Below are 27,449 nucleotides of genomic sequence, written 5' to 3'. Positions count from 1 at the left end.
ATGTAGCTCCCAGGCAGCTCAGGAGCGATCCCCGCTGTCCCGGAGTCGCGCCCGGCGGGCAGTGCGGGCGGAGGGAGCCGGTCCCTTCCCTCCTGCGGGAAGCCCAGAGCCGGCGGTGCCTCCCCCCGTGCTCGGGCACCTCGAGCCCACCGCGGGTATCTCGCTGCCCTCCCGCGTGGGGCGATGCGGGCTCCGCCACCGCCCGCTGGGGCGGGGAATGGGTTAGGGGCGGAGGGCCCGGCCCGGCCCTGCCCGCCCCTATTTAAGGCAGCGGCGGGCGCGGGTGGCTCGGTGCGATGGCGGCTCCGCGCCGGCCGAGCGGCGGGGGGCTGCGGAGGGCCCCGCAGGACGGGCGGCTGGACGAGATCAACAAGGTGGGGCTGGGGCCGCCTCCCCACCCGACCCCGCGGGGAGTGGGGAGGGGGCTGCGGCGGGGGCGGGCGGAGCAAGAGGAAGAGGAGGAGGGGGGCGGTGGGTGCAGGAGGAGCTGGCTACCCCTCTGCCCAAACCCCTTTGGGGAGGGGATCCGGCCGGAGAAGGAAGCGGGTTTTCTACGGGGATCGCTCTCCATCCGCTGCTATTGCCCTCTCAGGCGGCTCTTTCCTCCCCGTGCATCGCACATCGGCAGGTCCGAGCGGGCTGGTGGGCGCCCGGGGGCTGACTGCTATGAAATTCCCTTTAGGAACGTGCTCCGGCAAGAATAGGGACTATTGTTATCCTGGAGGATTTCAGCCTCCTCTCTGCTGTATCGAGCGCTTCGACTTTTTCTTCCCGGAATCAGAAGTTTCTGCTGCTCAGAGCTGACTCCAGCCTTCCTAGCTTTTCATTACAGCGGGTTGCCCAGGATGGTTGGACGTCCCACAAGCCTCGGGCAGGGGGAATGGAACCCTGGATTAGTGCAAAGTGCACTGGGCTTCGTGCCCTTCATGCCAGGGTCAGGCAAGGTCCTTTTCCCCGAGCTCCAGGCTTACCCCGTTCATTGCTTGGCATGGTTGTGGGGGCAGTTCTGTTGGCATCCCTCCCAGCTGAGAGCAGATCTGAGGGTGAAAAGAAGGTTTTAACCTTGAAGCAAACAGTGCTGGGATTTCTAGCACTTCATAGGTGCTCTTTTAGTTAGTGACACCTTGGTGTTACAAGTGCAGAAATCAAATCGCTGTACAAGATGAGAGCCCGGAGGAGATGGGCTCACCTTGCCCTTACATTCACTAAGCTATGAGAAGTGGCAATATACTCCATCAGACAGCAGTGCTCCTCCAGTGAGACAGAAGAGGTGAAGTTTAGGTCACTGGAGAGGGAATTAAGTAATTAGAAATTACTCAATTAACTAGAAATTAGGATGTGCTGCGGAATAAGAGTGGAAAAAGAGATGCCATGGCATAAGGTGTAGAATAAGAGCACTTGGTTAAAATGAGCCTTTGTAACCTGCAGCTGGAAGGCACACACAGCACACCCTACAGCAAGGTGTGTAGCTGGGTCTAACATACCTCTCCTAGCCAAGGTGGTGTTGGCCCTTAGGCTGAGCATCAAGGGACTGTGTTGTACCTACTGCTGCAGTTTCTGCTTCTCCAGCTGTCCTCCAGCATCACACAGGCACAAGGTGGATACACAGTCCTTAAGCTGGTAGGAGCTGTAGGACTGAGTCTGGGAAGCTGTGCTTCTTTGGATGCTGGGGGTGTGCCACTGTGTCTCAAGGCTTAGGGCTGTTCCTATGCAGGGGACAGGTTCCCTATCTCTCCCCTAAGCTGACATCACTTCTGGCCTTTTCTTTGGCTGAGGTTTGGGTGACAAAAATGAAACAAGCTGCGTGACTTCCCACTGACGGAGCTGCTTGTTTGCATCCTTGCTGCCCTGTGTGCTGGCTCAGTGCTACGAGATGGGGTTTGAGCAGCTCAAAACCAAGCTGCAGATAGCATGGGGGGCAGATGCCCATGGATCCTCAGAAGCCATTGTGCTCTGGGCAGCAACCCCCACACTGCTGTGCTTTGCCAGCTCGATGTGGCAATGGGGGAGTGCAGCAAACAGCCTCACACCTCCCTGACAAACAGCTGATACAGAAACTTGGGCTGATACTGTGGCTGGAGCCAGGGAGGGGGTTTCCCCAGCACTGAAGAGCCCTAAGGCTGTAAAACAGTCAAGTGCTCCTAATAAAACCTATCAGGCCAAATTCCTATCAGGCTTAATCTCATTGTCTCATCCTAACACTTAGCTCCTTCCAGCCCTGTTTTCCTGGCTGGTTTCTACCCCAGAGCTCTCTTTGGGATATGGGTCTGGCAGGCAGTAGACCGAGTGCACATGTGCTGCTGAAGGATAGCCGAGTCCTAGTGCTGGCTTCTCTCTTCCAGCCTGAACCACTCTTCTGGGCTCCCCTCTTGGTTGTTCCCCTCTTTTCAGGCAATGCAATCACATTGTCCAGCCTCGTGCATCAAGGTGGCAGGTCTAATCCAGCACAGATTAGTTTCAACCTTGTTTTACCCCCTAATGCGCTGTGCTGTGGGGAAGGAATTCAGCCTGTTAGAGAGCAGGTGCCTGCTTCTCCCATCAAGGGCAGGCACCAGCATCCCTCAGCCCTTCCCACCCCCTGCAGGCATTCAGCACTTAAACATCCCAGCAAGAGCTTGGTCTGCTAGTTGGAGTCACCTTTTTGGGGAGTAAGGATGGCTCTGGCTTTGCTCAGGTTGTCTTGCAGGTAGCTGGGACTTGTCTGACTGAGTTTATTGGCTTAGAAAAGTCTCTCAACAGCTCAAGAAAGGCTGTTCAGGGCAGGAGCGGTGGAAGAGGCTTTAAAAAGCAGTTCTTATTAATAGAACATGCTCCTTAAAATGGGAACTTTAGCAAAGAGCTCTAGGAGGAACTTTAGTCGGGCTCTAGGAGGAACTTTCAACCACTCTGAGTTTGAGTCACAGGCCCTGGGGACTGAATTCCTGTGTGCCATTGTGAGTGTTTTCCTTATCACAGTCACAGCCCAGCTCACACACAATGTGGAGAGTGGAATGCCTTTCAAATACAGCCCCTTGTTGCTTCCTTGCACCTGGAGCAGACTTGTGATGCTGGTGGGCTCTCCAGCCCCCCTCCAGTTGAAACACAAGGGAACTGAGTCCTAATCCAGTGTGCAGTGTCACCTGTGCTGCTCTTGTGCCAGGGGCTGGTGGCCTCCTGGGCATGTGTCCCTCAGGCACCATGTATGGATGCATTACCTTCAGTCTTCACCATTTCTGTGCTGCTTCTTGCTCCCAGAGGGACACTGTGCTCTGCTCTCACATCCCCTGTCCTGCTGGGAGGCGGAAGCTTCTTGCTGCTCCTGCAGGGCAGGAATGAAGCTGTGGCCAGAGGTGTTTTGGCCCTGTTTTGGCTTTGGGTGATGTTTGCCTTCTCCAGAGGCTGTTCAGCGGTGATGGCAGCAGGTAACACTGCTCTGTTCTCTGGTGACTCCTGCTGCTGCCTGGGCCCAGGTCTCAAAGCTGAATTGGGCCCTTTGTGTTGGGCTGCTAAATGATACTCCTGGGTAGAAATAACTGAGCTAAATGAAACTGAGTTGGCAAAGGAGAGCAAAAGAAGGAACTGGAAATGTTGTTTTTCACCACAGCTCTACATTTGAGTTAGTGACCATGGTGATGAGGGAAGCCAGTGTCACACTGGTTTTGTGGCCATGGTCTCTGGTGTCCCATCTGGAGTTTCTGGGGTGGGAGGAGGGGGTGGCAGTCACTTCTGTCCTAGTGGGCTTCCTACAACACCCTAGTTCAGCTGCAGGGAAAAGACTTGCCATAGCAGTGGTGAACTGGCAGTGAAGGTTAGAGGATTCCCTGAGCAGTCTAAGTTCCTCTGTCCCAGTGAGGAAGGAGGGAGCAGCTCCAGGTGTGTGTGACCCAGAGCACAGGAGCAGGATTAAGACAGCCAACAGTGAGCAGCACACAAGGCTCTTGGTGACCCACTCCTGCCTTCCCCATGAGCATGGGGAGCAGTGGTGAGGAACACATTCCCAGAGTAGGGAACAGCCTCAACCCTCCATCCACTAACCCCTCGAGGGGTTTGTCCTGGACAAGCCATCATGAGCTGTGCAGATGTTAATGATTTCTACACTGAAGAATGTGGTGTTGTTGCTGAACACAGATCGAGTCATTAAGCTGTGCTGGGCTGGAGCTGGGTGGTGTGGGAGGGCAGGGACAGGAGCAAGACCCTGCTGCTCACAGCTGTGGGGAGTATTGCTGGCAGGGCACAGCAAAAAAGCTGGCTGTGCATGTTGTGGTCTGTTCTCTTGGGTATCTGAAGGTTTTTGAGGTGGGGCTAGGGACAAGTGACCAGAAGGGATTCAGGGCTTCCTCTCCAGCCTCAGCAGGGTAGAGGGGGAAAATGGATATTTAGTATAAGAGTTCCTAAGCCCAAAATACCCGTCCTCTTGGGCATATGACATTCTGCAAACTTTGCCTGCTCTATTTGCAACCCTTCTGAGTTTATCTAAGAGTTTGAAATCTCAGATAAGAGTGCTTTTTGCAAGGACTAGGAGCCCTTGCTGGAAATAAGTGCCCAATCCACATGCTAAGTGTGCTTAAGCAGAGATGTGGGGAGCTGAAACCTTGGGTGAGCAAGAACAGGGGCTTTCATGCAGTTATTCCAAAGGCAGGTAAGGTCCAGTCCTCCCTCAAGCTGCTGGTGGGAAATCTGAGACATCAGAGGGATTCCCCTTGCACTGGAATGTTAATGACAAGATGTGGAGGGATTCAGCCCATTTTCAAGTCTCCTGGTGGTGTTGCTCAGCTGTGACTCTCTGGGTATTGTGAGTCTTCTGGCTAATGCTGCCTTTGGAGGTGCCCTGTAGGGTGTTTTCCTTTGCATCTTTAATCTTGAGGATTTATATTTATTTTTTTTTTCTGTTTTAGGAGTTTCTCTCTGACCCAAAGTTCAGTAATGAAAAAGACCTGGAGGAGAAGTTGGCAGTGTTCAAAGGTGAGAACTGGAGGGTCGCCCTGTCCTTTGAGCCTTACTGTTTGCTCTGAACCAGATTATTTTCCTCAGCACTTGGATCTCACCAGCCTGAGATTCTCTGCCAAATACAATTGACTGAGCTGGGATGGATGCCTTCCCCCTTGCTTGTGGGACTTGGTGAAACTCTCTGGAGAGGTGTTTTCCACACAAGCCTTTGTGCTTCTCCCGCTTGCAGGGCAGGGACTTGTCACCCTACAGACATCCTGCCTGGCAGCTGCTGTTACTACAAAACCTGCCCTGCTGTGTGGGCAAAACCCTGGGGAGCAGCAAAGGAGGATGGTTTCTGTCTAGTTACCCAGCAAGCTAACTGCCATAATGGACCATGCAATAGCTGGACTCTATTTTTTTTTTCTACTAAGTAGGAGGGCCTCATTCCACAAAGCAGAAGTGTCAGCTGGTTTCTGGAGGAGTTGGGGACTTTCTCTCTCCAAAAGTTTCTTTAGTCCTTTCCCAGCCCCCTGACAGCAGAGGGAACACAGCACTGATATGTCTAGTTCTGGCCAAAACCTAACTCCAGTGGGTCAGCACATCTAGGGCTTAGGTCTGGGCCTTTTGCTGGGGCAGGGAATAGAGAAACAGCTCAAAGCCTGGAGTCCTCTGGAGCTTGTCCCCAGACTGGTTACAGGACAAGATCTGGCAGGGCTATTCTGGTGTACCCACTTTCTTTCCAAGCAGTGGCTGAAGGCAGTTAGGAAAACATGCCTGCGTCACACTGCCTCGAGGCTTGTGCTCAGCCTGGCTCTAACCAAATAAAACCTGACCTTGCTTCCATTTCAGAATTGTCTGCTATTTCCCTTTGAATTTTGGCTTTGCAATCCAGCAAGGAAGAAGCTGGCTGGCGTTTTGTGATCCCTTACACTGCTGGGCACAGAGGAGCCTCCTGTGCTCCCTGATCTCTTTGTGTTGCCTTTTGTGTAGCTTTGGCTTTTGGCTGCAGCCCCACATTATTTTTTCCCATCACAATTGGGGCTCTTCAAACATTGCAACTGTAGGTCACAGGCGCAGAATTCCCTGTAACGAGAGCCTTTGGCATCTCTTCCTGCTGCCTCGTGAGTTTGTCTCCGTGGCCTGTCCCTCTCTCCAAGGCCTCCTCCAGCTCCCCCAACAATCAGCTCATTGTGTGATGATGGGGGGAATATTTTTTCTCTGCTGTCCTTCCCACTTCCCCCTCCCAGCCTGGGGGAGGCAAAGATGGAGCCCCCATGCAGTGTTTGTGTAAATATATTTGTGAGGGAGGGACCGTGGATGGTTTTTACCCCACTGTATCCCTGCTGCTGGGGTGGGAGGGAAATGTGAATGTGTGAGCTGAGGCTGATGTAAAGCTGCCTCTGTTCTCTGCACTGTTGGCTAAGTGTCAGCTCAGAAGAAAAGAAAACATGGGCTGGGCATGGACATGGCAGAGCAGGGTTTGTGTCCCAGGCATATGCAGAGGTGCCTGACCCTAGTGAGAGAGGGGGCAGTTAAAATGCACAAGGTCATTCTGGTGAGGCCGAGTGTGGGGAGAGGCAGTCCCACATCAAGCATCACTCTGGCCCCTAAACATGTGTGTTACAGCCTTGATTTCTTCTAGGATTGGTTGCTTGGTGGGAGACATTTACTCCAGCCTGAAGCATGAATAGCTTTGGTTTGTACATAGTATTTCCTGTCCCTGGTATTCTGTCCTGGTGAGCTCATGGCAGCAGTAATCCATGGACTGAGACCCAGGTGAAGACATGCCAAGCCATTCCTTTGCCTCCTGTCCATCAGTCCAGTTAACCCAACAATTTCCTTTGGAAGCACAGGTCCTGGGAAGACTTCATTGTATGAAATAACCACTCTTCCCTTTGGCTCCTTAAATTAGCCTGCCACTTCTGTGTTCATGCTCATATGCCTGCTGGTGTTCCTGGAGCAGAGGCAAAAAGTTTTTTCCATTTTTCTTCCTGGGGCAAAGGAGCAGCCTGGAAGGGCTTGGTTAATTTGAGTCTTCCAAGGGTGTTGTGGGGAGAGAGTGCTCACTGCAGGGTGATTTCTCCAGCTCAGCATGGATGGATGGTGCCAGCAGGCATCTTGCTCTTTCCATTTAGTAGAGCTGAGGTGATGGAGGCCCCCTGTGGTGCTGGGAGCTGTATGGTCTGTAAGACAGACAAATCCTTGCCTGAAGAGCTTAAAGTCTAAATGGGGAACAGCTATCAAGGGGTGGGGGGTGTGTAGGAAGCTCAGGTGTGCCACTTCAAAGGGCAGAAACTGCACAGGACTGAATTCCTGAATTTTCTAACTCAAATCAGTGTTCTGCCTGTTACAGCATGCAAGTTTTTGTCCTGCAAAGTTAACCAGACCTTCTGGAGCAGGCTCTGCCTCTCTCTGACAATGCTGGAGTTGCTCAAGTCAGCAATGTTTGACAGCAGGCTGGAAGGGCAAACAACCTGCTCCAGCATCACTGTGCCCAGGCATGTTCTTGGCTTCACCCTCTTGATGTGGTCCTTGAGCATCTCTGCTGGCAGGTGCTGCTCTGGGAGGGAGCACAGTGACGGGAGCACTGTGGAGTCTGTCCCTCATTATTGCAGGCAAGTGCGTCATTTAATCCCCCTTCTAATCCGATCAAGCTTCATCTCGGGAGTGCTCAGGGGTTTGTTTTCCTTGCTACTCCTTCTGGGAGCCTGTTCCAGAGCTTTGTTTTTCTGGCTGGAAACCTTTTAACGCTGTTCATAGCCAGCTGATACCTTGTTCTCATGCCAGTGTTTTCCTTCAGCTTAAATGAAAAGCAGCCACAATTACAGAGAACTTAACTCTAGAGCCCTAGAGCTGAGATAAGGGTGCTAAAACCAGGCCTTGAGATGGTCTCCCCCTCTGAACTTTGCATTCAGCAGTATATCAATCTTATCACCAAATGCTTTATTTCAGGGCTGTAAGCAGGCAGTGTTCCAAAGCCCTGCACACCCCCTGCTCTAGAGTCCTGCTAACTTAATTCTGTCTCTTCCAGAGAAATACATGGAGTTTGACCTGAACAACCAAGGTGAAATTGGTGAGTGATTCTGAGGGATGCTGGGCTGGAAGAGCCATAGCCTGTCTGCTGCTGAATCTGCTGCTTCACTCTGCAGCCATGGTGTTGAGGAGGAAAACTCGTGGGCTTTTCCTATGTCCAGCCTTGCTTGGATCTTGATTGCCAGCCAGGGCTTCCTTGGCTCTCCAGCCCCTGCCTCTCAGCTTCCTCAGTCTCTCCTTGCCTATTTCAAGATCTAAGCTCTTCTCAGTGCTGTTCTCCTGAAGTTCTGTTGATCTCTTCCACTTCTTTCTGCTCTAAATCCTTTTTTTTTCTTCTCCCTTTTTCTCCACTGAGGCCTTCTTCTCAATCCTCTGCTGGGAAGCTGGGAATTCAGAGCTGGGAAGCTGCAGGACTTGGACAATCCTAGGGCTTGCCTGGCTTGAGGCAGGAGCTGTATAAATCCATGAGCACTTCTGGTGCAGAGAAGCACTTTGCTTTGCAAGGAAGGGAGCAGAGGGAAGCAAAGGACTCGGGTGTGAGTCTGGCTCAGCTGAGCAGCCCTGCTTTGGGTTTAGAAAGCACCAGTTACATAAAGTTTCAGCCTCCTGCAGGCCTGGAGCTGACACAGAAGTGTAATCACTTGTGCACTGTGCCCTTCCAGGAGGCTGCTGCCTAGTTCCCCTCCTCCACAAGTCTTCCAGCTGAAGTGAAGCCTGTGTGGAGCTGAAGAGGCTGACTCAGGGCTTCCGGGAGGGAAGGGGCCCGCAGGTCTCAGCAGGCAGCAGTGCAAAGGGAGGAAATGGCCTGTGGCGATGGGCAGGGGCGTCTGCTCCCCACAGCTTGTTTGTCTCCAGCTTTAACCCCAGTGTTGCTTCCCTCCTCCCCATCCTTGTGATTGTTAGAACCACAATCCGAGCTAGAGAGCACTGTCCCCACGTGCCTCTGGAGCACTTGGAGTTGTCCCTCTTCTCTGAGTGTGTGGTACTTTTATCTTGAGCTGTACAACTGGGAAGTGATGCTCTGTACTGGGCAGAGTGGCAGTGAGCTGTGCTGGAAGGCTTCTTGTGGCTTTTGGCAACAGCTTAATGCTGACAGCCACAGGGTGAGGTGGTCTCAGGTGGGAACTCATGGCTCTGTCCCTAGAGTTGGTCTGTGCTTAGTGGGGTCACCCCTTGACAGCAGTGATTGCTCTTGTAGATTTGATGTCTGTCAAGAGGATGATGGAGAAGCTGGGGGCTCCGAAGACTCACCTAGAGCTGAAGAGGATGATCTCTGAGGTGACTGGAGGGGTCAGCGACACCATCTCCTACCAGGACTTTGTCAACTTGATGCTCGGGAAACGCTCTGCTGTGCTGAAACTGTGAGTGTCCTGGGGTGGAGTCAGGGAGAGCAACAGCACCTCAGCTGCTCTGGGGGGAAGCTGGGAAGCACAGGCTGTTCTGTCTGGTGGAGCTGAGCTGTGCACGCTCAGTGTTCATGGAGGCAGACGAGGATCCTTGTGCAGAGGAGTCTGCATGGTGCCATGAGAGGGAGCCTGTGGTGAGGCTGAGCAGTGGCAAGTGCTCCCAGCAGAGCTGCCTGCTGTGTGTTAGCACCAGGCTTCCTCCCATGTGCTCCATCCCCCTCCTTTCCCGAGGGTGTGCAGGCATTCAGCACTGCAGGACTTCTTCCCATCTCTGAGGATCCTGCTGGCTTTGGGGACACAGACTTCCCCTGTGGGTGGTGCCAGGACTTGAGTGAATGATGGTCCTGCCAGCACCAGTAGTTCTGGCTCCTGTATCCTGCAGGATGCTTCTTCCCTGTCTGATCTTGGAGGGATGGGCAGTGGATGGAAATGGGGTACATGCTTAAAACAGCTGGCTCTTGCTGGGAGAGGTTTTCTGTGATACAGGCTGCCAGCACTAGCCTCCCACGGCCCCCTCTGCCCTCTCAACAGGACTCTGAAAGTGCTGTTCTAACAAATGGCTTCCAAACGCTTGCTTGGCTCCATCTCCACCCCATTGAAGCCTGGCATTTCCTTTTACAGCTCAGAGGCTGGCCCTGCTTTTATGTCTGAAACTGCCATGAATAGGAGCTGATCCTCTCCATCTTCCTTACCCCTTTTTGAAGGCAGCTTTAGAAACCTAGCCAGCTTTCTGGGCAGGTTGGGAGGAAGAATCTTGCACCCACTTCTCACATGGTTTCTCTAAGCTGGGACATGTTTGCTGGCAGATTCTCCCCACTGAGTGCTTTGTCTCTGTGATGCTTCTCTTCCAAGCAGACACAGACTTCTGACATCCCTGCTCCTCCTTTTTCTCCACAGAACCAGACAGAGCCTGCAGCCTGTCCTGTATCTCCCATCCCTCCTCCAACTGCAGCAGCTTTCACAAACAGGTCCCTTCTCTTGCTAACAGACACCCCATTGTCTGTTGGACCCTGTAGTGCAGGAGCAGAAATGTAAAACTTGTCCTAAGAGCAGTACAGCCCTTTGATCCATCGAGGCAGCTGGCATTCCCAGCGTAGCTGCAGTCCTCAGGGAGGAAGACAGTGCTAGTGGTTACAAAATGCTTGAGATTCCTACAGCCAGTGCCTTGCTCCTTGTTTTTGCTCTCTCCCCTGGCTGTAATTGCTTTTGCTTGCTCGGTGTTGGCTTCTGAATGTTCTGTTGTGTGGTTATGTGCAAGGTGGGCCAGGAGTGGTATTTGCTTTTACGGATCAGGAGCATTTGGCATTCAGTGTGTGCCCGGGGGATTTCGGAAGTGGCTGTCTAAATAAAATGTGCTAATCCTCTGGGCTCTGAGAAGAAAACCGGCAGAGACTTTGGGAACCCACTCCCGGTAGCTGCTAGAAAAGCCAGCCTGGCAGCACTGCCCTCTGTTGGCTTTCCCTGCTTTGTTAATTATCTGAGTGCTCTTTGTAGGAGAGCCAGATGCTCTTTTTCAGCAGAGAATGCCACCCCCAATGATGGATAAATATACATTTGCTTTTTTTAAAACTGGCAATATCTGTTGTGTTTTGCAGGGTCATGATGTTTGAAGGAAAAGCCAATGAAAGCAACCGAAAACCTTCTGGTCCACCTCCAGAGAGAGACATAGCCAGCCTCCCTTGAAGAGGACAGGCTGTAAAATGGGCACTGTTTGCTTTGCTGGTTTGTAACAGAGGTTACCTGTGCTTTGTTACTCTTTACTGTGGACAGTCCTAGTTTTCAACTAACCTGCCTTAGAGGAACAGCAAGGGAAGCTGGAGACCCCCAGCTCGTGTCTTTCTGCTGCATCCCTTAGCCAACTTGATCTGTTAGACAGAAGCCGTAGCACCAAGTGTAATGTGAGACCAAAAAGAACAAAAAATATCCTGTGATTTTACTCTTTCCTCTGCCCTTCCTGCATTTCTCAGGCGAGGAGCTACTTTGTTCCCAGCCTATGGATTCAGAGCTGTGCTTGTCATGACAGGTTCCTAATGGTCCCTGCTGCCAGACACGGACAAAGCCCCTGAGAGCGGCTTCATGGGTGCAAAGAAATAAGTGCCTTCTCTGCTCCATCCTTCTGTTCCTACTTTGGACTTAGTTCTTCCCCTCCTGACCTCCCCAAAATGCAAATCAGGCTCCCACATCTGTCTGATCATTTGGGGAATGTGGGAATGTGCTTGGACACAGAGATCTGCCTGCACAGCCTGTTGGAGTGGGGACAGTTTCTGTCTGCTCTGGGGGCTCATCCTGCGGGCAGGTCTCAGGGTCCAACACCAGCCACTGCAAGTGAGGATGCTTAATGCCACCTTGGGGACCCCCTTCCTGATAAATCACCACTTGGGCCCAACCAGGAGTGTAACCTCTGGGCAGGTGGTTGTCTGTCCCATCCATGGAGTCCAGAAAAAAGCTGTGATGCCTCTGCAGCCCCACAGGATTCCTGGGGCAAGTGAAACCTCCAGGTGAAAGGAAGCTGAGTGACCAAACTGAGCCTGGCCAGAGCAGTTGCAGATAAGGATCTGTCCTCAGGCAGCTGCTCTGTCCCTCTGATTTTTGCAGACCTCCCTGTATGTGTTTCAGCCTGGTCCCCTGGGATTATCCATTTCCCTGATGGATAAGCCCTCAAATCTGCAAAATAAGGGCTGTAGGTATGGAATATGAGCAGGGACTGCTATCCACGCTCTGGGTACTGTGGTGATTCTTGTTCCATACACAATTTCTGGAATTCAGGTGTTTGCTCTTTGGCCTTTCCCTCCTCTTTTCTTAAATGTTCTTGACAGCTTTTAACTTTTTTAAATCATTGTTTAGTAAGTACATTTTTTAAAGGAAATACAGATGATTAACTCTACTAGGCTGATTGTTCCTGCCAAAGGCTGCACTTTTAAATAATTTAAAAAGCCAACAAAAACATTCTCACTACTGTTTGTGTGAAAACCAAAACTGTAACAGAGAGAAAATTATGAGCAAAAGCAGCACCAGTCTAGTTCAAGGACTGAAAATAAATCTTTTGAAGCTACACAGTGTGTCAGTGTTTACTGTTATTTCCTCTGAAGTTTGGTCCATATGACTGGTTGAAGATTAAGGGAGCTGGTTTCCAAGTCTGTTAATATAAACCCTTAAACAGATCCTGGAGGTAGGTTTGGACTGTCTTGATCTGATCTTTATCTGTAATAACTGACTGAAAGCCATGGAATTTGTGTGATAAAATACAGAGGCCACCTCCTGAAAGCTGGTGCTTTTTTTCTGACTTACTGAAAAAGAAGCAGGTGCTAGTGCTTGTTTTAAGGAATAACTTGTTTATTGAGAGCAGACACTTGCAATGCTTCTCTTGAAGGAAGGTTTTTTCATTATTCTCTCTGCTCTTGAAGCAATTGCCCAAGGTTCTTGTCTGATGTGAATTATCTAAAGGGGAGACCAGGTTTCCCAGGGAATGGCTGCGTGCACTTTTCCCACATGTTTCTCAAAAGGACAGAATTTCCCTGAGATCACAGCCCCATGTCTGCTTTCTGCTGCCTGGTAGCCTCTGGGAATGCACCTGCTTTTCTTGGATGTGTATTGAAGCTGTTGTTCACTTAGGAAATAAAGGAAGCATATTACATGAGGGAAACTTGGATGTGGTTTGCTGCAGTTCAGGTCACTGCCCAAAGCCATCATTGCTTGTCTCTGTGGAAATCCTTGTCTTTTTTGGTTCTGGAAAAGAGAATGACCTGCTGGAGCCAGCCCTTCTCAAAATGTCCCCATGGGGCTGAGTGCTGGTGTTCTGAGTGGGAGCTGAACCCCTCAAAACTGGAACAAGTAACAAAATCAGGGACCTGATGTGATCAAGCCCCCACTTCTGTGTGGTCCTGGAGCACAATGAGGCTCCTCCAGCTCTCAGAGCTGCTGTGATTGCAGCTCAGGCACTCTGCACTGGAGCTGACCCACAGCATCCCTGTGCTCCCACCGCAGCCCTGGCCAAGGGAGCAGGATTTTAGCTGAGGGAAAGGCATGAAACTGTGTCAGGGTAGGGTTAGGTTGGAATTAGGAACAGGTTTGCCCCCAGAGGGTGCTGGGCACTGCCCAGGCTCCCCAGGGCATGGGCACAGCCCCAAGGCTGCCAGATCTGCAGGATCTTTGGCCATGGCTCTCAGAACATGGTGGGATTCTGGGCTCGTCCTGTGCAGGGTCAGGAGCTCAATTTAACGATCCTTGAGCGTCCCTTCCAACTCGGGACTTCCTGTGACTCCTTAGCCCTTCAGCAATACTGATAGGGGAAAAGCATCCAAGCCGCTCACCAAGGGCTGGTGGCCGGGGTGGAGCAGCCGCCTGCCAGGCTCGGCTGGGACAGCTGGAGCCCATCCCCGGTTCTTCTGAAACCCATCCCTGGTTCTGCCCGAGCCCATCCCCGGTTCTGCCGGAGCCCATGCCCGGTTCTGCCCGAGCCCATCCCCGGTTCGGCCCGAGCCCATCCCCGCTGTCAGCTGGGTCTGTCCCCTCAGGGCCGCTCCCCTCAGGACGGAGCGGGCCACAGGCGTCCTGCGGCTCCCAGCGCCTCAGAACGTGTGGAAAAAATCAGGGCCACAGCACACAGCCTTAAGCTCCGCCAGAGGGGTTTAGGTTGGACACTGGGAGGAATTTCTGCATAGGAAGAGTGATTAGGTATCGGAACGGGCTTCCCAGGGGGGTGGTGGAGGCACCGTCTCTGGAGGTGTTTAAGGAACGACACTCAGTGCTGTGGGTGACAGGTGATGCTCGGTCACAGGTTGGACTCGACGGTTCAGAGATATTTTCCAATCTCTGTACAAAGAGGGTTTATTAAGCACAGTCGTGGTAGGGGAGGAGCCGCTGGGAGGACCCAGAGCAGCGAGAGCCGCAGCCAGAGCGGCTCCGCCGGAAGCGGAAGCGGCGCGGGGCTCTCCCGGCGGAGCGCGGGCGGCGGGACCGCGGCCGTGGGGCCGCCATGGGGGACGACATGGACGTGATCCCCGAGCGGGAGATGAAGGTGAGGCATGGCGAGAGCGGGGCTGTGAAGGCAGCCCGACGGGGGGACGGGTGGACAGGCTGTTTCGCTCGGGCCGGGGGGCCTTGGCTTGGAGCCGGAGGGGAACGGGGCTTGGAGAAGGCTCGGCCTGGGCTGCGAGAGGTGATGGGTTCTGGGGGAGGCTTGGTTGGGACCGTGGGGCTGACAAACCGGGGGGGTCTGCTCGGGATACGGCGGGGCTGTTTGAGACATCCTTGCAGTGTTTGTGAAACAGCCGCAGGATGGGTCAGGCTGGAAGGGACCACAGTGGTCATTTGGTCAAACCTCCCTGCTTAGACTGGTTCGTCGCAGAGTATATGGCACAGGATTGTATCCAAATGGGTCGGGAATATCTCCAGTGTGGGACACTCCACAGCCTTTCTGGGCAATCTTGAGGACTTTCCAGTATAGCGTGGCACAAGCCTGTGGAGTGGAAAAGGGAAGGCTGGCATGGCCCTGGTGTAGAGGGGTGTTTAATTCGGGGGGAGGGAATCAAAGAATGGTTTGGGTTGGAAGGAACCCTAAATCTCATCTCGTTCTAAGCCCTGCCACGGGCAGGGACACCTTCCAGCTGACCAGGTTGCTCCAAGCCTCATCCTTGAGCAGTTTCAGGGATGAAGGAGAGTTGGAGGAACCTTGTTTTGGAAGAAGAGTGGTATGTTTTTAAGTCCTCCTGTCAGCATGCCTTATGCTGGGATCTCCTGGTTCGGGGATGTGTGGCTGTGGGGCAGTGTGAGCTGGAGTCTTGCTGTGTGGAGCCAGCCTAGCCCGTCCTGTGTCACCCAGTGTTACTGTGAGGCTGGGTAAGAAGGCACATGGGGGAACAGATTCCTGGAGTGATTATGGGTCTTTGTGCAGCTGCCCTCTGCCCTCAAAAACAGGGTAGTTGGGCTGTTTGTTTTGCAGAAGTTTCTGAGTTCCTTCATCCTCCTTTGATTGCAGGAATGTACTTATTTAGTGGTAGTTATTTGAGAATAGCTCAAATGCTTGACTGAAGTTACTGGCATGTAAGTTAACAAATGTGTGCATGTAGCAGCGAGTTTTGTTCAGTCTTGTTCCATCTCTTCTTTATTCCTTTCTCCTTTTCTCTGTATCCCTTGGCTGGTTTTGGTGTGCTCCTGAGAAGGTCAGATGTCCCAGGCAGATTTTATGAACACAAGCACTGGGTACAAGCGATATTTAACCAATGGAAAAAAAAAAGTATTGTGATCTCAGTCTTTCATGGATGAGACAGAAAATGCGATGGAGTGGCCAGAAGCTGCCTGGATGTGCAGGAGCCTCATGGAGAGGTTCCTGCACTTAGTGTCTTAGAGAATCCAAAGCAAACTGTTCCTCTTGGGCAGCATGTGAACAGCCTCTTCCCAACTCTCTCAAACAGGATTTTCAGTTCAGAGCACTGAAGAAGGTTCGCATCTTTGATGCTCCTGATGACCTCCCCAAAGAGCGCTCCAGCCTCCTCGCAGTGTCCAACAAATATGGGCTGGTCTTTGCTGGAGGAGGGACCAGCCTGCAGATCTTCCACACCAGAGATCTTCTCATGCAGAAACAGCAGGGAGAAGATCCCAATAAAATTGGTAAGACACACTTAAATCTCATGGGTTTGGCAGAGACCGGTTTATAGGGGATTTATGACATGGAGCTCTTGGCTTCTAATACATGCTGCAGTCCTTGCCTTTCTCTGTCTGGCATTTGAATTGCCACATTTTCTTGTGTGGGAAGGCAGGAACAATGGTTGGTAGCCATTCTTTGAGCTGTGAGCCTGTGCATGTGTCAGGGATGTGTGAGAGTGGAGGGACACACTGAGGGAGTTTTCACATTGAGTTACCCACTCTGACTAAATGATTGTCCAGGAGAGGAGAAGCAAGCACTGTTCAACCACCTGAGTGCAAAATGGTTTTCATTCTCCTCAATGACTGTTCCACTCTAAATACATAAATAAAGCCAAAAATCATTCCACTTATTATTACTCAGGTTACTGAGGAAGGAAGGTGGTGTTTTCTTTTCTTAGAAATTTGCCAGCTCTCAAGATTGTATTGAGAGAGATGAAGGAATTTGCTTTCATTCAATTTTTCTACATGTTATCTTTGATAGCTGCTGTTCATGGGACTGAGGATTATTGCATAAATTTGTTGTATTGTTTTACAAGAACAATTCCTGCTATTTAAATTTGTCCCCTTCATTCCCTCCTCCTTTCCTTTTGTGTTTTAAGTGGAGAATATTCAGAGTACTCTGGTTCCCATGAAGTTTCCTATGCAGCACCTGGCTCTGAGCTGTGACAATCTCACCCTGTCTGTCTGTATGATGTCCAGTGAGGTCGGGTCCTTCATCAGCTTTTTTGATGTCCGCACATTCCTAAATCAGGTACAGCATATGCCAAGTGGGTTTGCCTTTGCTTTGGGGTTTGGGTTTTTTTCAGAATACAGCAGAGGAGAGGTGTAGCTGGGGTGGAATTTTCTGTCTCTCTGAGAGTTGTCTTGTAAAGGAGTTGCTCAAAATCTGCTTGTTTTTATCAGTGGTTAATTTTTAGGCAGGTCAAAACTGCTTTGAACTGTGGCTTCAGGAGAGTTTGGTTTTTTGCTCCACTTTGACTGTCTCGTGTATTTATCTTTCATAAAAGGCAAAACAGCAGAAACATGCATTTGCTTGTCACAAGCTGGCCAAGGACTCAGGAGGTGCAGCCATGGTCAATGACCTGAAGTGGAACCCTGCCAGTCCCACCATGCTGGCTGTCTGTCTGTCCGATGGCAGCATCTCTGTCCTGCAGGTCACAGACTCTGTGAAGGTCTATGCCACACTTCCATCCTCTGCTGCTGTCACATCTGGTGAGTGGCAGCCTTGGAGGGCACTCAAAATGTTGGACACTAAAGAGGAGACACTGATTAAGAGGTGTATAAACACAGGTTGCTTGTCTCAGGAGGAGGTTTCTCAAAATTCTTCACAAAAAGGAGGGGTTTAAACTCAGTGGGACTCAGAAAATGTGTTGCAGTGGAATTACTCTTTCCTAGTTGTTTGCAGCAGCTGAGTCTTGTGAGTTCCCAAATGTGTCCAGCTGAGGTTTGTGCTGTCTCAAGCTTGACTCATTTCCAGGAAAACATGCAAATAAGCATCATCACCTGTTGGGTTTTGACCTATGTACTCTTGCCTTCTCTGTGACTGGATGATGCCTTGTTTGATTCTGATTCATTATTTTTTTCAATTGAAAAAAATAATGAATCAGAATCAGTTTTAATTTATTGGTTCTGTTTTTGTGAGGCCTCTCCAGTTCCTCAAGGTTAATGAAATTCTCTTTTTTTTGCCTAGTGTGTTGGAGCCCAAAGGGAAAACAACTGGCTGCAGGGAGGCAAAATGGCACTGTGGTGCAATATCTGCCTGTGAGTATTGGTGTGTTAAGGCCTTATGACTTCAAGAGTTTGAAATATAGTATTTTGTTGGTTTGGGTTGTTTGTTGGTTTTTTTTTCAGTTGGTTGATTGGTTTTTGTATCACAAACTACAGAATTTGGTTAGGTGTCACATGGTGTGAGCCATGTGATGCTACCCAAATGCTTCAGTAATATTCAAGTGTCTTAGGCCAATATTTGGTTTAGTTTAAGTTTAGTTAACCTTCATCTGGTCACTGAAGTCATGATTTCAGAGTGGCCCATGATTGTTAAAGGATGGGTGAGTTCTAAACCAGTTCTCTGGGCTTTCTGCAAAACTTGCAATTGCATTTGTTCATTGCCTTTTCTGTATATTTAAGAGTTGTTTTATTTGCAGAATCTGCAGGAGAAGAAAGTAATCCCTTGTCCTCCCTTTTATGACTCGGACAATCCTGTTAAAGGTGCATATTTTTATTACTTTTTAACTTCTCTTCAAAAGTATTTTACTCATTGTTCCACCTGTTTTTTTTTACTTATAGCAGCTCTATAGCACTGGTTATGAAATTACAGTGTCATTTTCTGTGATTCTTAAGCTTGGTACTTTAGGAGTTAGTTGCCATTTGTTTGTCATTTCCTTTTGGGTGCTGTGCACATTTCAAATCAATAAGAAACACTATAAAGTGTTTCTGGCTGAGGTATTTGCTCTCTCTTTCAGTTTTGGATGTACTTTGGATTGGCACATATGTCTTTGCCATCGTGTATGCAGAGGCTGATGGGACACTGGAGATGTCTCCACAAGTGGTCATAGCCATATTGCCTGTAAGTGCCAGCAGTCACAATGACACAAGTGTCTGTTGCTTGTTCCTGACAGTGGCAAGTTGCTTTTATTGTTGATATTGGCACCACATAGAATGTGAGTATAGTATTGCTGTAAATCATGGGATTGAGGTTGGGGGATTAAGTGGAGGAAGTAGGATCCACCTGAAAATCAATGAGTAAATTCTTCTCTGCTGATATCCAATTAGGATGTTATTGGTGTGCCCTGATACTGTCATATTTATGGGAGATTACTTGATTTGTGCATTGAAATGTAAATTATCAATGTTGATCCTACAGAAAAAGGAAGAGAAGCGCCCAGAGAAGTTTGTGAATTTCATGGAGCCGTGCTACACGAGCTGCACTGAGAGACAGCATCATTACTTCCTCAATTTTGTGGAGGAATGGTGAGTGGCAGGAATCATGGCAAAGTCCTTCCCTTGGTATGCATGTCTGAGGGGTCAGTGCTTCTGCAGAGATTGTGTTCCTCCTTTTTGTAGACCTTGCAGTGGACTGTCATGTTGGTTTTAACCTGCTTGTGTCCATGCTTTCAGGGATCTAGTTCTGGCAGCTTCAGCAGCTTCCACAGAAGTCAGCATTCTTGCCAGGCAGGGGGATCAGGTAATATTTTTACTCCATATTGGAATATATTTTGTGTTGCATCTGTGCAAATGTACATTTTCTTTCCCCAGGTGTAACCTATATAAGACCTGGAATACAATGAGGTGATGATTTTTTTAAGACATCCCAAAACTAATCAAGCTTCTAAATTGTACATAATCTGAAGATAACTCTTGGCTGAACAAGAGATGTGTGTTGTGAACCAAGTACCAGAAATCTGGTTTTTGTTACTCACTTGGCAGCCTCAAAATTTGGTCAAACTCACTATAGTAAAGTGATTGATGTGAGGTCATCAGTTGAAGTTAAGCATTAAAAATGTCTGACCTCTGACATGCAGTGATACATGAGAAGTCACACACAAATCTGTGAAGGACCCTGATCTTTCTGGCATTTGTTAATCTGACAAATTTAATTAGATACTCTTTAGCTGGTGTTTCAGCTGTTGTAGGCTGGAGTGCTGAAGAGGGCTGCTCACAGGAAAGCAGTAGTTGATGTAACAATAATTTTGCTTTTTGCAGAACTGGGAATCCTGGGTTTTGGAGGACTCGAGCAGAGCAGAACTTCCTCTGACAGATAAAAGCGATGACACTCTGCCTGTTGGTGTTGCTGTGGACTACACCAGTAACATGCCCATTGTGATCAGTAAGTCTTGTTAGTCTTTCTTTGGAGTAGTCCAAAAATCTCAGTATATTTGATATTTTTGAGGGAGAGCTTTGTGCTCAGAGTTCTTGGGAGATCATTCTGAAAGGCAGACTGACACACCTCCTGGTGTTTTAATACCAAACCCACAGCAAGTGGCTTCACTTCTGTGTAAGGATTCAGGGGTGAAATATTGAACACATTTTTTTCCTGGAGCTTTCAGCATCCTGGGATGTGACACCAACAGACATGGCAAACAAAGCTCCTGAGTTACATCTGTCCCCAGAACTGGGATTTTACTGAGTTTAAAGCAGTCGTCTTTCACCACGGGGGATTTCAGGCTGCCCGTGAGGTGTTCTTTATTCTTGTCACTTATGTCCTTTTGCAGAACTGTTTTGTATCAAGTACATTTGCATGGACCTAAAGGAAAAGTGGGTTGGTTTCAAAGCCAGAAACAGCAAAGATCGCTGAGGTGAATGTGTAGGTTTTAATTCTGCATTAAAGCGCAGGGTCTGTACTGCCTAAACCCTGCTGTGCTCTACATCTCAGCTGCATTATTGCTGTTCCTTCTGTGCTGCCTGAAGGCCCTTCAAAGCACTTTATCAAAGTCTGAAGCTACATCTGAGCTATTGTGTTGCATCTCAGTGAATTCTGAGAATTCTACCTTGAAGGCCAGAGACAGATGGAAATAGAGATGCCTTCAGGCAGAGTGGAAGGTACTGCAGTCAGGAGTTCCTGAAGAGCACAGGAGGGTGCCAGTTAACTGAGACCTTTACCTGAAAAAAAAAAACCTACAGTGGGGAATTGAGGTCAAACATTGTACTTGAATGCCAAATTGAATTTGAAGCCTTTTCTCTGTTAATCTGTACAGTTACTGGATTAAGAAATCTGTCAGGACAGTTATTTTAAAGCCTGTGTTGTGCTGCCTCAGAGTTTTTAAAAAGGTTTTTGGAGAAGCTTTTTGCTAACACATTCTCTGTGTTCTGACACAAGAGTTTGTGAACTGCAAAGCTAGTTAATGTGTAAGCATGAGTTTAGGTTGCAGATAAACCTGATTTGTCCTGGAGCTTGTTCCCAAGTGGAAACTGCTCTTCCCTAGTATGCTTTTCCTGAAGAACCAATAGTAAAGAAAAATGGCTGTTCACTGTGCTGCCTGACAAACAAAGCACCATGATTATAACAGATTTTTCCTGCACTCTGCTTGTGCTGGGTTTGGGTTTTTGCATGTAATTAAGCATAGTTAAACCATTACAGAATTTTAGAAATACAGAGAGTGTTCTGGGGCCTTTAACTGCTCTGAGAATTTTTGTACTGAAGCAGACTCACAAAGCAGCTGCATAAAACACAAGTATTTTATGTCAGTGGTTCAGATCATGAGGATATTTGTTTGATGTTGGCTTTCTTTAAAGTTATAAAGCTTCCTCTGTAGCAATTCCGTTTTGTAGTTTATGCATATGAATGTTAATGAGGAGACAGAGCCCAATGGAATGTGGGGATTGCTGAAAGGAATTGAAGGAGGGAGCAGAGTATCAGTGAGGAAAAATGACTGCTTCAAAATCTGAAAAAGCTTGGCACAGGAATTGATGGGTGAAAGTTGGGCTTTGTCATTCAAGAGATGACATTCAGTTGTCAAATAACCCTTTTATGAAACATGAAGTCAGGAACATAAAGGAATACAAAAGGATAAAGAAGGAGATCTGAGCACTGACAGAGAAGCAAGGGAACAAAGATGCAAATGAAAGCAAGAAGGTAGAAATGTAAGAAACATTGTGTGAAGAAAGTCACATGAAGGAGGCAATTCCAGTAGGAACAGAATAGGAGGCTTTGACTGCAGGACTTACATGTGTGGTCTCTGGCAGGTGATGAGAAGATCCTTGCTCCAGCTCCAGTTCTGATCCTGCTCTCTACGGATGGTGTGCTTTGCCCATTTCACATGATCAACCAAAACCCAGGAGTCAGGTCACTTATTGTGACCCCAGAGCCACTGCAGTTGGCAGGGGAGAGAATTCCAAAGGCAGCAGGTGAGTGCTCCAGGGCTTAGGGGAGCACTGGGATTTGTGGATCTTTGTGATACTGATCAGTCAGTTCAGTAGTCAGACACATGTGGCCACAGAAAACATATTTTTTCTTTCTAATGATAATGAGGAGCAGTTCTTGGGTGTTTTGAGCTTCCAGGACTGTTCTCTGTCTTTTGTGCATGAGTGTAAAATTACCTAGTCCTGTTCACCAAATCACAGAATCATTTGGTTTGGAAAAGACCTCTAAGATCATTGAGTTTGTCTGTGGGATCTCAAGCACTTTGCAGGCTGTGTATTTAGATTTTCCTGTGCAATCAGCCTTTGCAGAATATGGCCAAACCAGTTTTAGGAGGCTCAGCTCTGAGCATGGCCTGCACACTTCAGAGAGGTGGTGGTTTTCCTCCATAGTTTTGCCACAGGAGGTCATGATATGAACTAAGGTGTTTGACTGCAGAAAAATCCTATTTAAACAAAATTCTTTTAAAATCTTATTTAAAGCTTTCTTCAGCACTGTGAAAATTGTTTCAGCAGGTGAATAGGAGTAGTTTTGTTTGAGTTATAGATGTGTTGCCCTGTGTAGTATGATGTAGGCAGGTAAGATGATTGTTTTGCTTGTCTGCATTCATGGAGAAATAATTGCAAATGCACCATTTTCTCCCCTGTGCCCAAATTTGCTTCTCCTTTCCCAGCCAGAAAGCTGTTTTTTGGCAGCCTGCCTTCCTGCAGTGCTGGCTAACTTGTATGCTTACTGTTAATTTTATTTGAGATGGCAGGAACCTCATCAAAAATCAATGGAGGAAGGTGAAGCTTTTTCACAGGAAACTGCAGACAGCATTAATCTGAGCAGATTGTTGTATTGATCATGACTGTGTACAATTTCTATATCACTTGCTGGGATTGGGGACTGCAAGCCCAGCTCTCCCATCTCTCTACCTCTCTGTCCAGTGAGAGAAGCAGTGCTGAGCTGTCCATATCAAACAGATTTGGCCTTGCAATACCTTCTGCCATTACTCAGTGCAGCCAAATGAGCCTCCTCCTTTCCCATTTGTCTTCCTGCAGGGAGTACTGCCACAAGTCCAACCACTCCTCCAACTTCTCTAAAGCCTGACACAGCACCAGCTGTTGCTCCCACTGTGCCCACCTCAAGTCAGCCTGCAGCAGGGAGTGGAGCAGCTGTTTTTTCCTTCATGCCCTCAGCTGTGAAGACTCCTGGCTCCACAGGCAGTGATCCTCCACCGTATTCCTTTGCCGCTGATGCCTCCAAGCAAGCCCAGGCTCCTGCTCTGACTGGACTAGCAACATTCTCTTTCTCCTCTGCTTCTTCCAAGGCATCCATGACTCCTGCTTCTGCAGGCAGCACTACAACAGCTCCTGCCACCTCTTTTCCTTTTGGGTCCATGAACTTTAAACCAGCTGCAGACAGTTCGTCAGGGCCATTGCTCCCCACAGCACCTGCTGCACAGAAGTCATCTTTTGCACCTTCAGCTTCTTCAGTCAAAGTGAACCTCAATGAGAAGTAAGTAGATTCAGCAGTGAATGCAGGGGCTGGATACTTGTTAAATTGCTGCAGGCATGGATAATATATGGTAGTTCTGAAGATGGTGTCTGGCTTTTTGCCCTGACAGCAGTTCCCCATATTCCCAGGAAAGCACTGAGGAAGCCCCTCTTTATCCAAGAGTGTCATGGCTGTGGAAACCCTCAGTGCTTCCCATGCCAGAGGTTTTGTTCATGGGTACTAGTCAAGGGACAATGCCAAAAATTTAGACTGATGAATTGCCAGAGACTTAGGGGGGTTTTATATCTTTGTTTCATAGGCATCAAACAGTGATTCCATGCTTTGTTTTGATGCAAATCATGGCTGAGGACTGCTGGGAAATCTCTTCTGTCTGGAATTGTTTTAGTGGGGTGGTGATAGCACAAGTTTCTCTGACAGTTTGTTGAAGGTTCCTTACCCCAGCCTGAGAGGAAGCTGGAGCCACAGCTGATGAAATTGCTTTGCCACTCAGTGTTCAGCAGAGAAGGTGCCAGACCTTTTGGTTGTGTTCTTAAGTGGACACTTGCTCACTGAGCACAGGATCTGGAAACTTCAAAGCTTGTTCACACTGACTGAAAAAAACTAAAATTGATTAGAAACTATGTAAAATGGGTTTGAGTGTTCTCAGATGTCATATACTCACTCTTCCCTCCAGCTCCTGAGACTTGCTCTTTTTTTTAAAAAAAGTGGTTTAAAACACAGAGCTGTGTTAATTGGAGCTGCTTTTTAGGGAGAAGAACTTTCATGTAAATTCATCATAAGAAATTTTTGATGGTTTAAATGATTATTTTTTGAATTAGAAAAATCTTTACTACACCCGAATCTGATGGGAGCTCTTAGGGCTTTTTATACTTTGTGTATAAAGCAAATGATACACCAGTGAATTGGATGAATATTTAAATTGGCTGCCTGGAGGAGCTGAGTTTGCAAATGAATAGAAATTCATATTTTCTTTCAGAATTTCTGTTTGAGCCTTACTCTGAGATGAGCACTGAAGGGCAGCTCAGATTTGCTATAGCTGGAACAAAATGATCTGGAGCTTGAGTTGTTGCTGATCCCAGGGGGTGCTCATTCATTTATTCATTCACTCATTCATTTATTCATTCACTCATTCATTTATTCCTTCTGTTGTAGGTTCAGTGCTGCAGACACCTCTTCTCCCACGAGCAGCAGTGGGCAAAGCACCTCCACAATGTTTTCCTTCTCAACCAGTTCTAAAACTGCTCCTGGAGGTTCTCTGAGCCAGTCCACGCCTGTTGCAGCCCCTCCTACCACACCACTGAAGACTTCATCCCCTGTGCCTGCCACAGGTAGGAGTCTGATCCCTATTATTGGGAATAATGCATTATAAAAAACATTCTAAAAGTTTTAGGACACAGGGAGCTTCATTTGGCTTTTTGCTTGTTTTTCCTGCTGTTTTTCCTGCTCCAGAGGCCCTCCTGATTGGCACACCATCATGATATGAATCACTTTGTCTTGAAACTGAGCATTTTTTCCATTTGTGCTCTATTTCTCAGCCATGTGTGAAATAATTATATTCAGCTGCTTAAGTTCACCCAGAAGTTCTTGCATTTTCAGTGCTCTGAATGTTTCTGGGCAGCCACAGAAATCAGTGCCTTACCTTCCATCTGCATTGACCAGAGTTCAAAGTAGTCACAAGAGAAGTTGAATGGAAGTGAAAAGGCACCTGAGGAAGGTGTGTTCTTGCATTGGGGCCCATAGCACTACTGCTTTTGGATTTGATAGTGTTGATTGTTTCTGATCACAGCCTGTTTTCTCAAGCTTTGTATAACTTCATCAATTACTGTTCTTATTAAATTCCAGTGGCACGTCCTGCTCAAAATCCTCCTTCAGCTTCCTTGGTGCAGAAGACAGCCAAAGTTACCCCGTCAGCAGCAAAGCCAAGCTCTGCTCAGGTAACAGGAACTTGACTGGCTTCTTTGGAGGGTGAATGTTTTTCATGGCCCATGAATTGCTTAGAATTCCTTGGACTAAACTAATGTTCTTTGGTCAAAGAATTAGCTAAGTTCTGATTTTGAAACAGTAGCAAATCTGTGGTTCTAAACAATGTTCTCTGCATGTCTTTAGAGAGCTGTATTTTGATCTGTGTTATAACCAGAGTGTCTTCATGGAGTTTGTAACACCAGGCCTTTTTTGATATTCTAAGCTCCCTGTTGCAATGGATATATCCTTAATATTGGTTTTGGTTTTGTCTTTTTCTTTTTTCCCCAGGGCAAATCAGCATTCCCCAGCACAGCTTTAGAGAAACAGACCCACCAGTGGAAGGAGTCAGACCCTGTCATAGCAGGAATCAGGGAGGAGGTGAGATTTTCAAGCCATTTCCTTCATAATGCCACACAAACACTTCAGTTCAGATGTGTTCTGGTGGTGTCTGTAAGTAGTTTAGGAATCAGAATGGATATTATTCCTAAGATGATCAGCCTGGTTTGTAGTTGTTATTTGTGTGTCCTGTTCAGTGATCTTCAGTCACTGTGCTGAGAAGATAGAGTATTCCTTCCTGTTAATGTTCAAGAAGAATTTCCTGCTTTGGCTGCAAAGTGACCAGTGTTTATGGTGTAGTTGAGGCATGATCCAAGAGCTGAGACATTTGTTCCAGTCCCTGCTGTGTTTTCAGTGGCTGCCCTTTCTTCCCCTTGGCCCTGCAGATTGCACATTTCCAGAAGGAGATGGAGGAGCTGAAGGCCAGGACCTCCAAAGCCTGTTTCCAAGTTGGGACTCCAGAGGAAATGAAGATGCTGCGAACTGAGTCAGAGGATCTTCACACCTTCCTCTTGGAAATTAAAGAGACAACAGAGGTGAGCAGGCTAACTGTGAACCAGCAGTGACTGTTCCTTACCTGATGTTCCTCCTTAACCTGCTACAGCTGAACTGTGGAGGGAACATCTGACTCTGCTGTGTTAATGAGGGGGTGGCATTTGCCTTTGTGCTTTCAGGCAGATGCTTGCAGGAGCCCTTGTGCTAGAAATGGCAGTAGAAAATATTAACCTTGAACCTTGTCCCATCTGTTCTATTTCACTTTGCAGTCACTTCATGGAGATATCAGTATTCTGAAGACAACCCTGCTGGAGGGATTTGCAGGGGTAGAAGAGGCTAAAGAGCAGAACGAACAGAATCGTAACTCGGGGTATTTACACTTGCTCTATAAGAAACCTTTGGATCCCAAGAGTGAAGCACAGCTTCAGGTATGAATCACGTCAGCCAACTTCTGATAGAGAGCTTTAAATCAAATAAAACTTAGGTTTGTGTGTGCAAGTTCCTAGCATTCTTGTTCTGCCCTAAGTATTTGCTGTTTCAGTAAATAGTCTAGTAAATGTGTGGTGAGCTTTGGTTTCCATGAGTTTGCAAGAGATGCTGGAAATCCTCTCCTGAAGCTCCTCTCTGTTGTTGCCATTTGCAGTGATGATTCAAAACTCCTCCTGAAGGGGATGTAGTTCACCTGAGATCTAAGTCTTCTAATCTTAGAATGTGATTCTTGACATCCTGTTCCTTCTCAGCCTGTAGTGTTTGCTCAGGGATTTAGTTAAAAGAATGTTGGGTTTTTTCCTACACTTTATAGAAGAGTTCTTAGAATTATTTTTATCTTCAGCAAGTGCCTTATGGAACAATTTGATGATTTATTATGACTTACAGAATTGTGTGGTTAATTTCATGGATGATGGAGCATAAAGCTTAATGATATTCTGAAAGCTGGGGCACAAAGGAAAATAACCAGCAGTACATAAAGAAGCTTTCAAAGACAAGAAAGAAAGTAGGGGTGAAGCACTTTTTGTTACAGCTCTGGTGATGAAGGCTATTTAACCCTAAGCAAAATAGAGTGAATGTGCCCTACAAATGATACTTGGTCTTTTATTCTGATAAGTTCCCCTCAAGAGGTTTGACTGGCAAGTTGAAGGCATAATTGAATGTCATCTTTGTGGCATTACGTATCAAGACCATGCTTGCAGTCATTAGAAATCAGCTGACACAAAGTAATTTCTTTTAGGCCTGATCTCTGATCTTCACCTGGATTCTGATGATTGATTCACAGTCTTAATTGCATGCCTGCTTTGATATCCAGCATG

At 48.1% G+C, this 27,449-nt stretch overlaps 2 protein-coding genes across 4 annotated transcripts in view; both read left to right on the top strand.

Annotated features, from left to right (window-relative positions):
• Nucleotides 1-281: 281 nt before the first annotated feature.
• AIF1L (allograft inflammatory factor 1 like) lies at nt 282-12,399 on the top strand. Its single transcript, XM_009093414.4, has 5 exons — nt 282-374; nt 4,875-4,941; nt 7,940-7,981; nt 9,140-9,302; nt 10,943-12,399. The coding sequence occupies exons 1-5, from the start codon at nt 297-299 to the stop codon at nt 11,028-11,030; spliced, it is 438 nt and encodes a 145-aa protein (XP_009091662.1). The 5' UTR covers nt 282-296; the 3' UTR covers nt 11,031-12,399.
• Nucleotides 12,400-14,262: 1,863 nt separating this feature from the next.
• Nucleotides 14,263-27,449, top strand: part of NUP214 (nucleoporin 214) — a 39,356-nt gene continuing 26,169 nt past the window's right edge. For all 3 annotated transcript variants that reach the window (XM_050980967.1, XM_018917702.3, XM_009093413.4), the window contains exons 1-17: nt 14,263-14,364; nt 15,761-15,956; nt 16,592-16,743; nt 17,000-17,204; nt 17,683-17,753; nt 18,137-18,200; nt 18,455-18,558; nt 18,856-18,962; nt 19,110-19,176; nt 19,695-19,818; nt 21,675-21,836; nt 22,893-23,349; nt 24,502-24,677; nt 25,192-25,283; nt 25,600-25,689; nt 26,034-26,183; nt 26,412-26,570. In XM_050980967.1, the coding sequence (XP_050836924.1) occupies nt 14,323-14,364; nt 15,761-15,956; nt 16,592-16,743; nt 17,000-17,204; nt 17,683-17,753; nt 18,137-18,200; nt 18,455-18,558; nt 18,856-18,962; nt 19,110-19,176; nt 19,695-19,818; nt 21,675-21,836; nt 22,893-23,349; nt 24,502-24,677; nt 25,192-25,283; nt 25,600-25,689; nt 26,034-26,183; nt 26,412-26,570 (2,418 nt within the window). In that variant the 5' untranslated portion in view covers nt 14,263-14,322. The remainder of the gene's footprint in view (nt 14,365-15,760; nt 15,957-16,591; nt 16,744-16,999; nt 17,205-17,682; nt 17,754-18,136; nt 18,201-18,454; nt 18,559-18,855; nt 18,963-19,109; nt 19,177-19,694; nt 19,819-21,674; nt 21,837-22,892; nt 23,350-24,501; nt 24,678-25,191; nt 25,284-25,599; nt 25,690-26,033; nt 26,184-26,411; nt 26,571-27,449) is intronic.

Source organism: Serinus canaria, chromosome 17 (genome assembly GCF_022539315.1).
Source record: "Serinus canaria isolate serCan28SL12 chromosome 17, serCan2020, whole genome shotgun sequence".
Lineage (NCBI taxonomy): Eukaryota > Metazoa > Chordata > Aves > Passeriformes > Fringillidae > Serinus > Serinus canaria.
The sequence above is the reverse complement of the archived record's forward strand: the minus strand, read 5'-3'. Positions and strand labels throughout refer to the sequence as shown.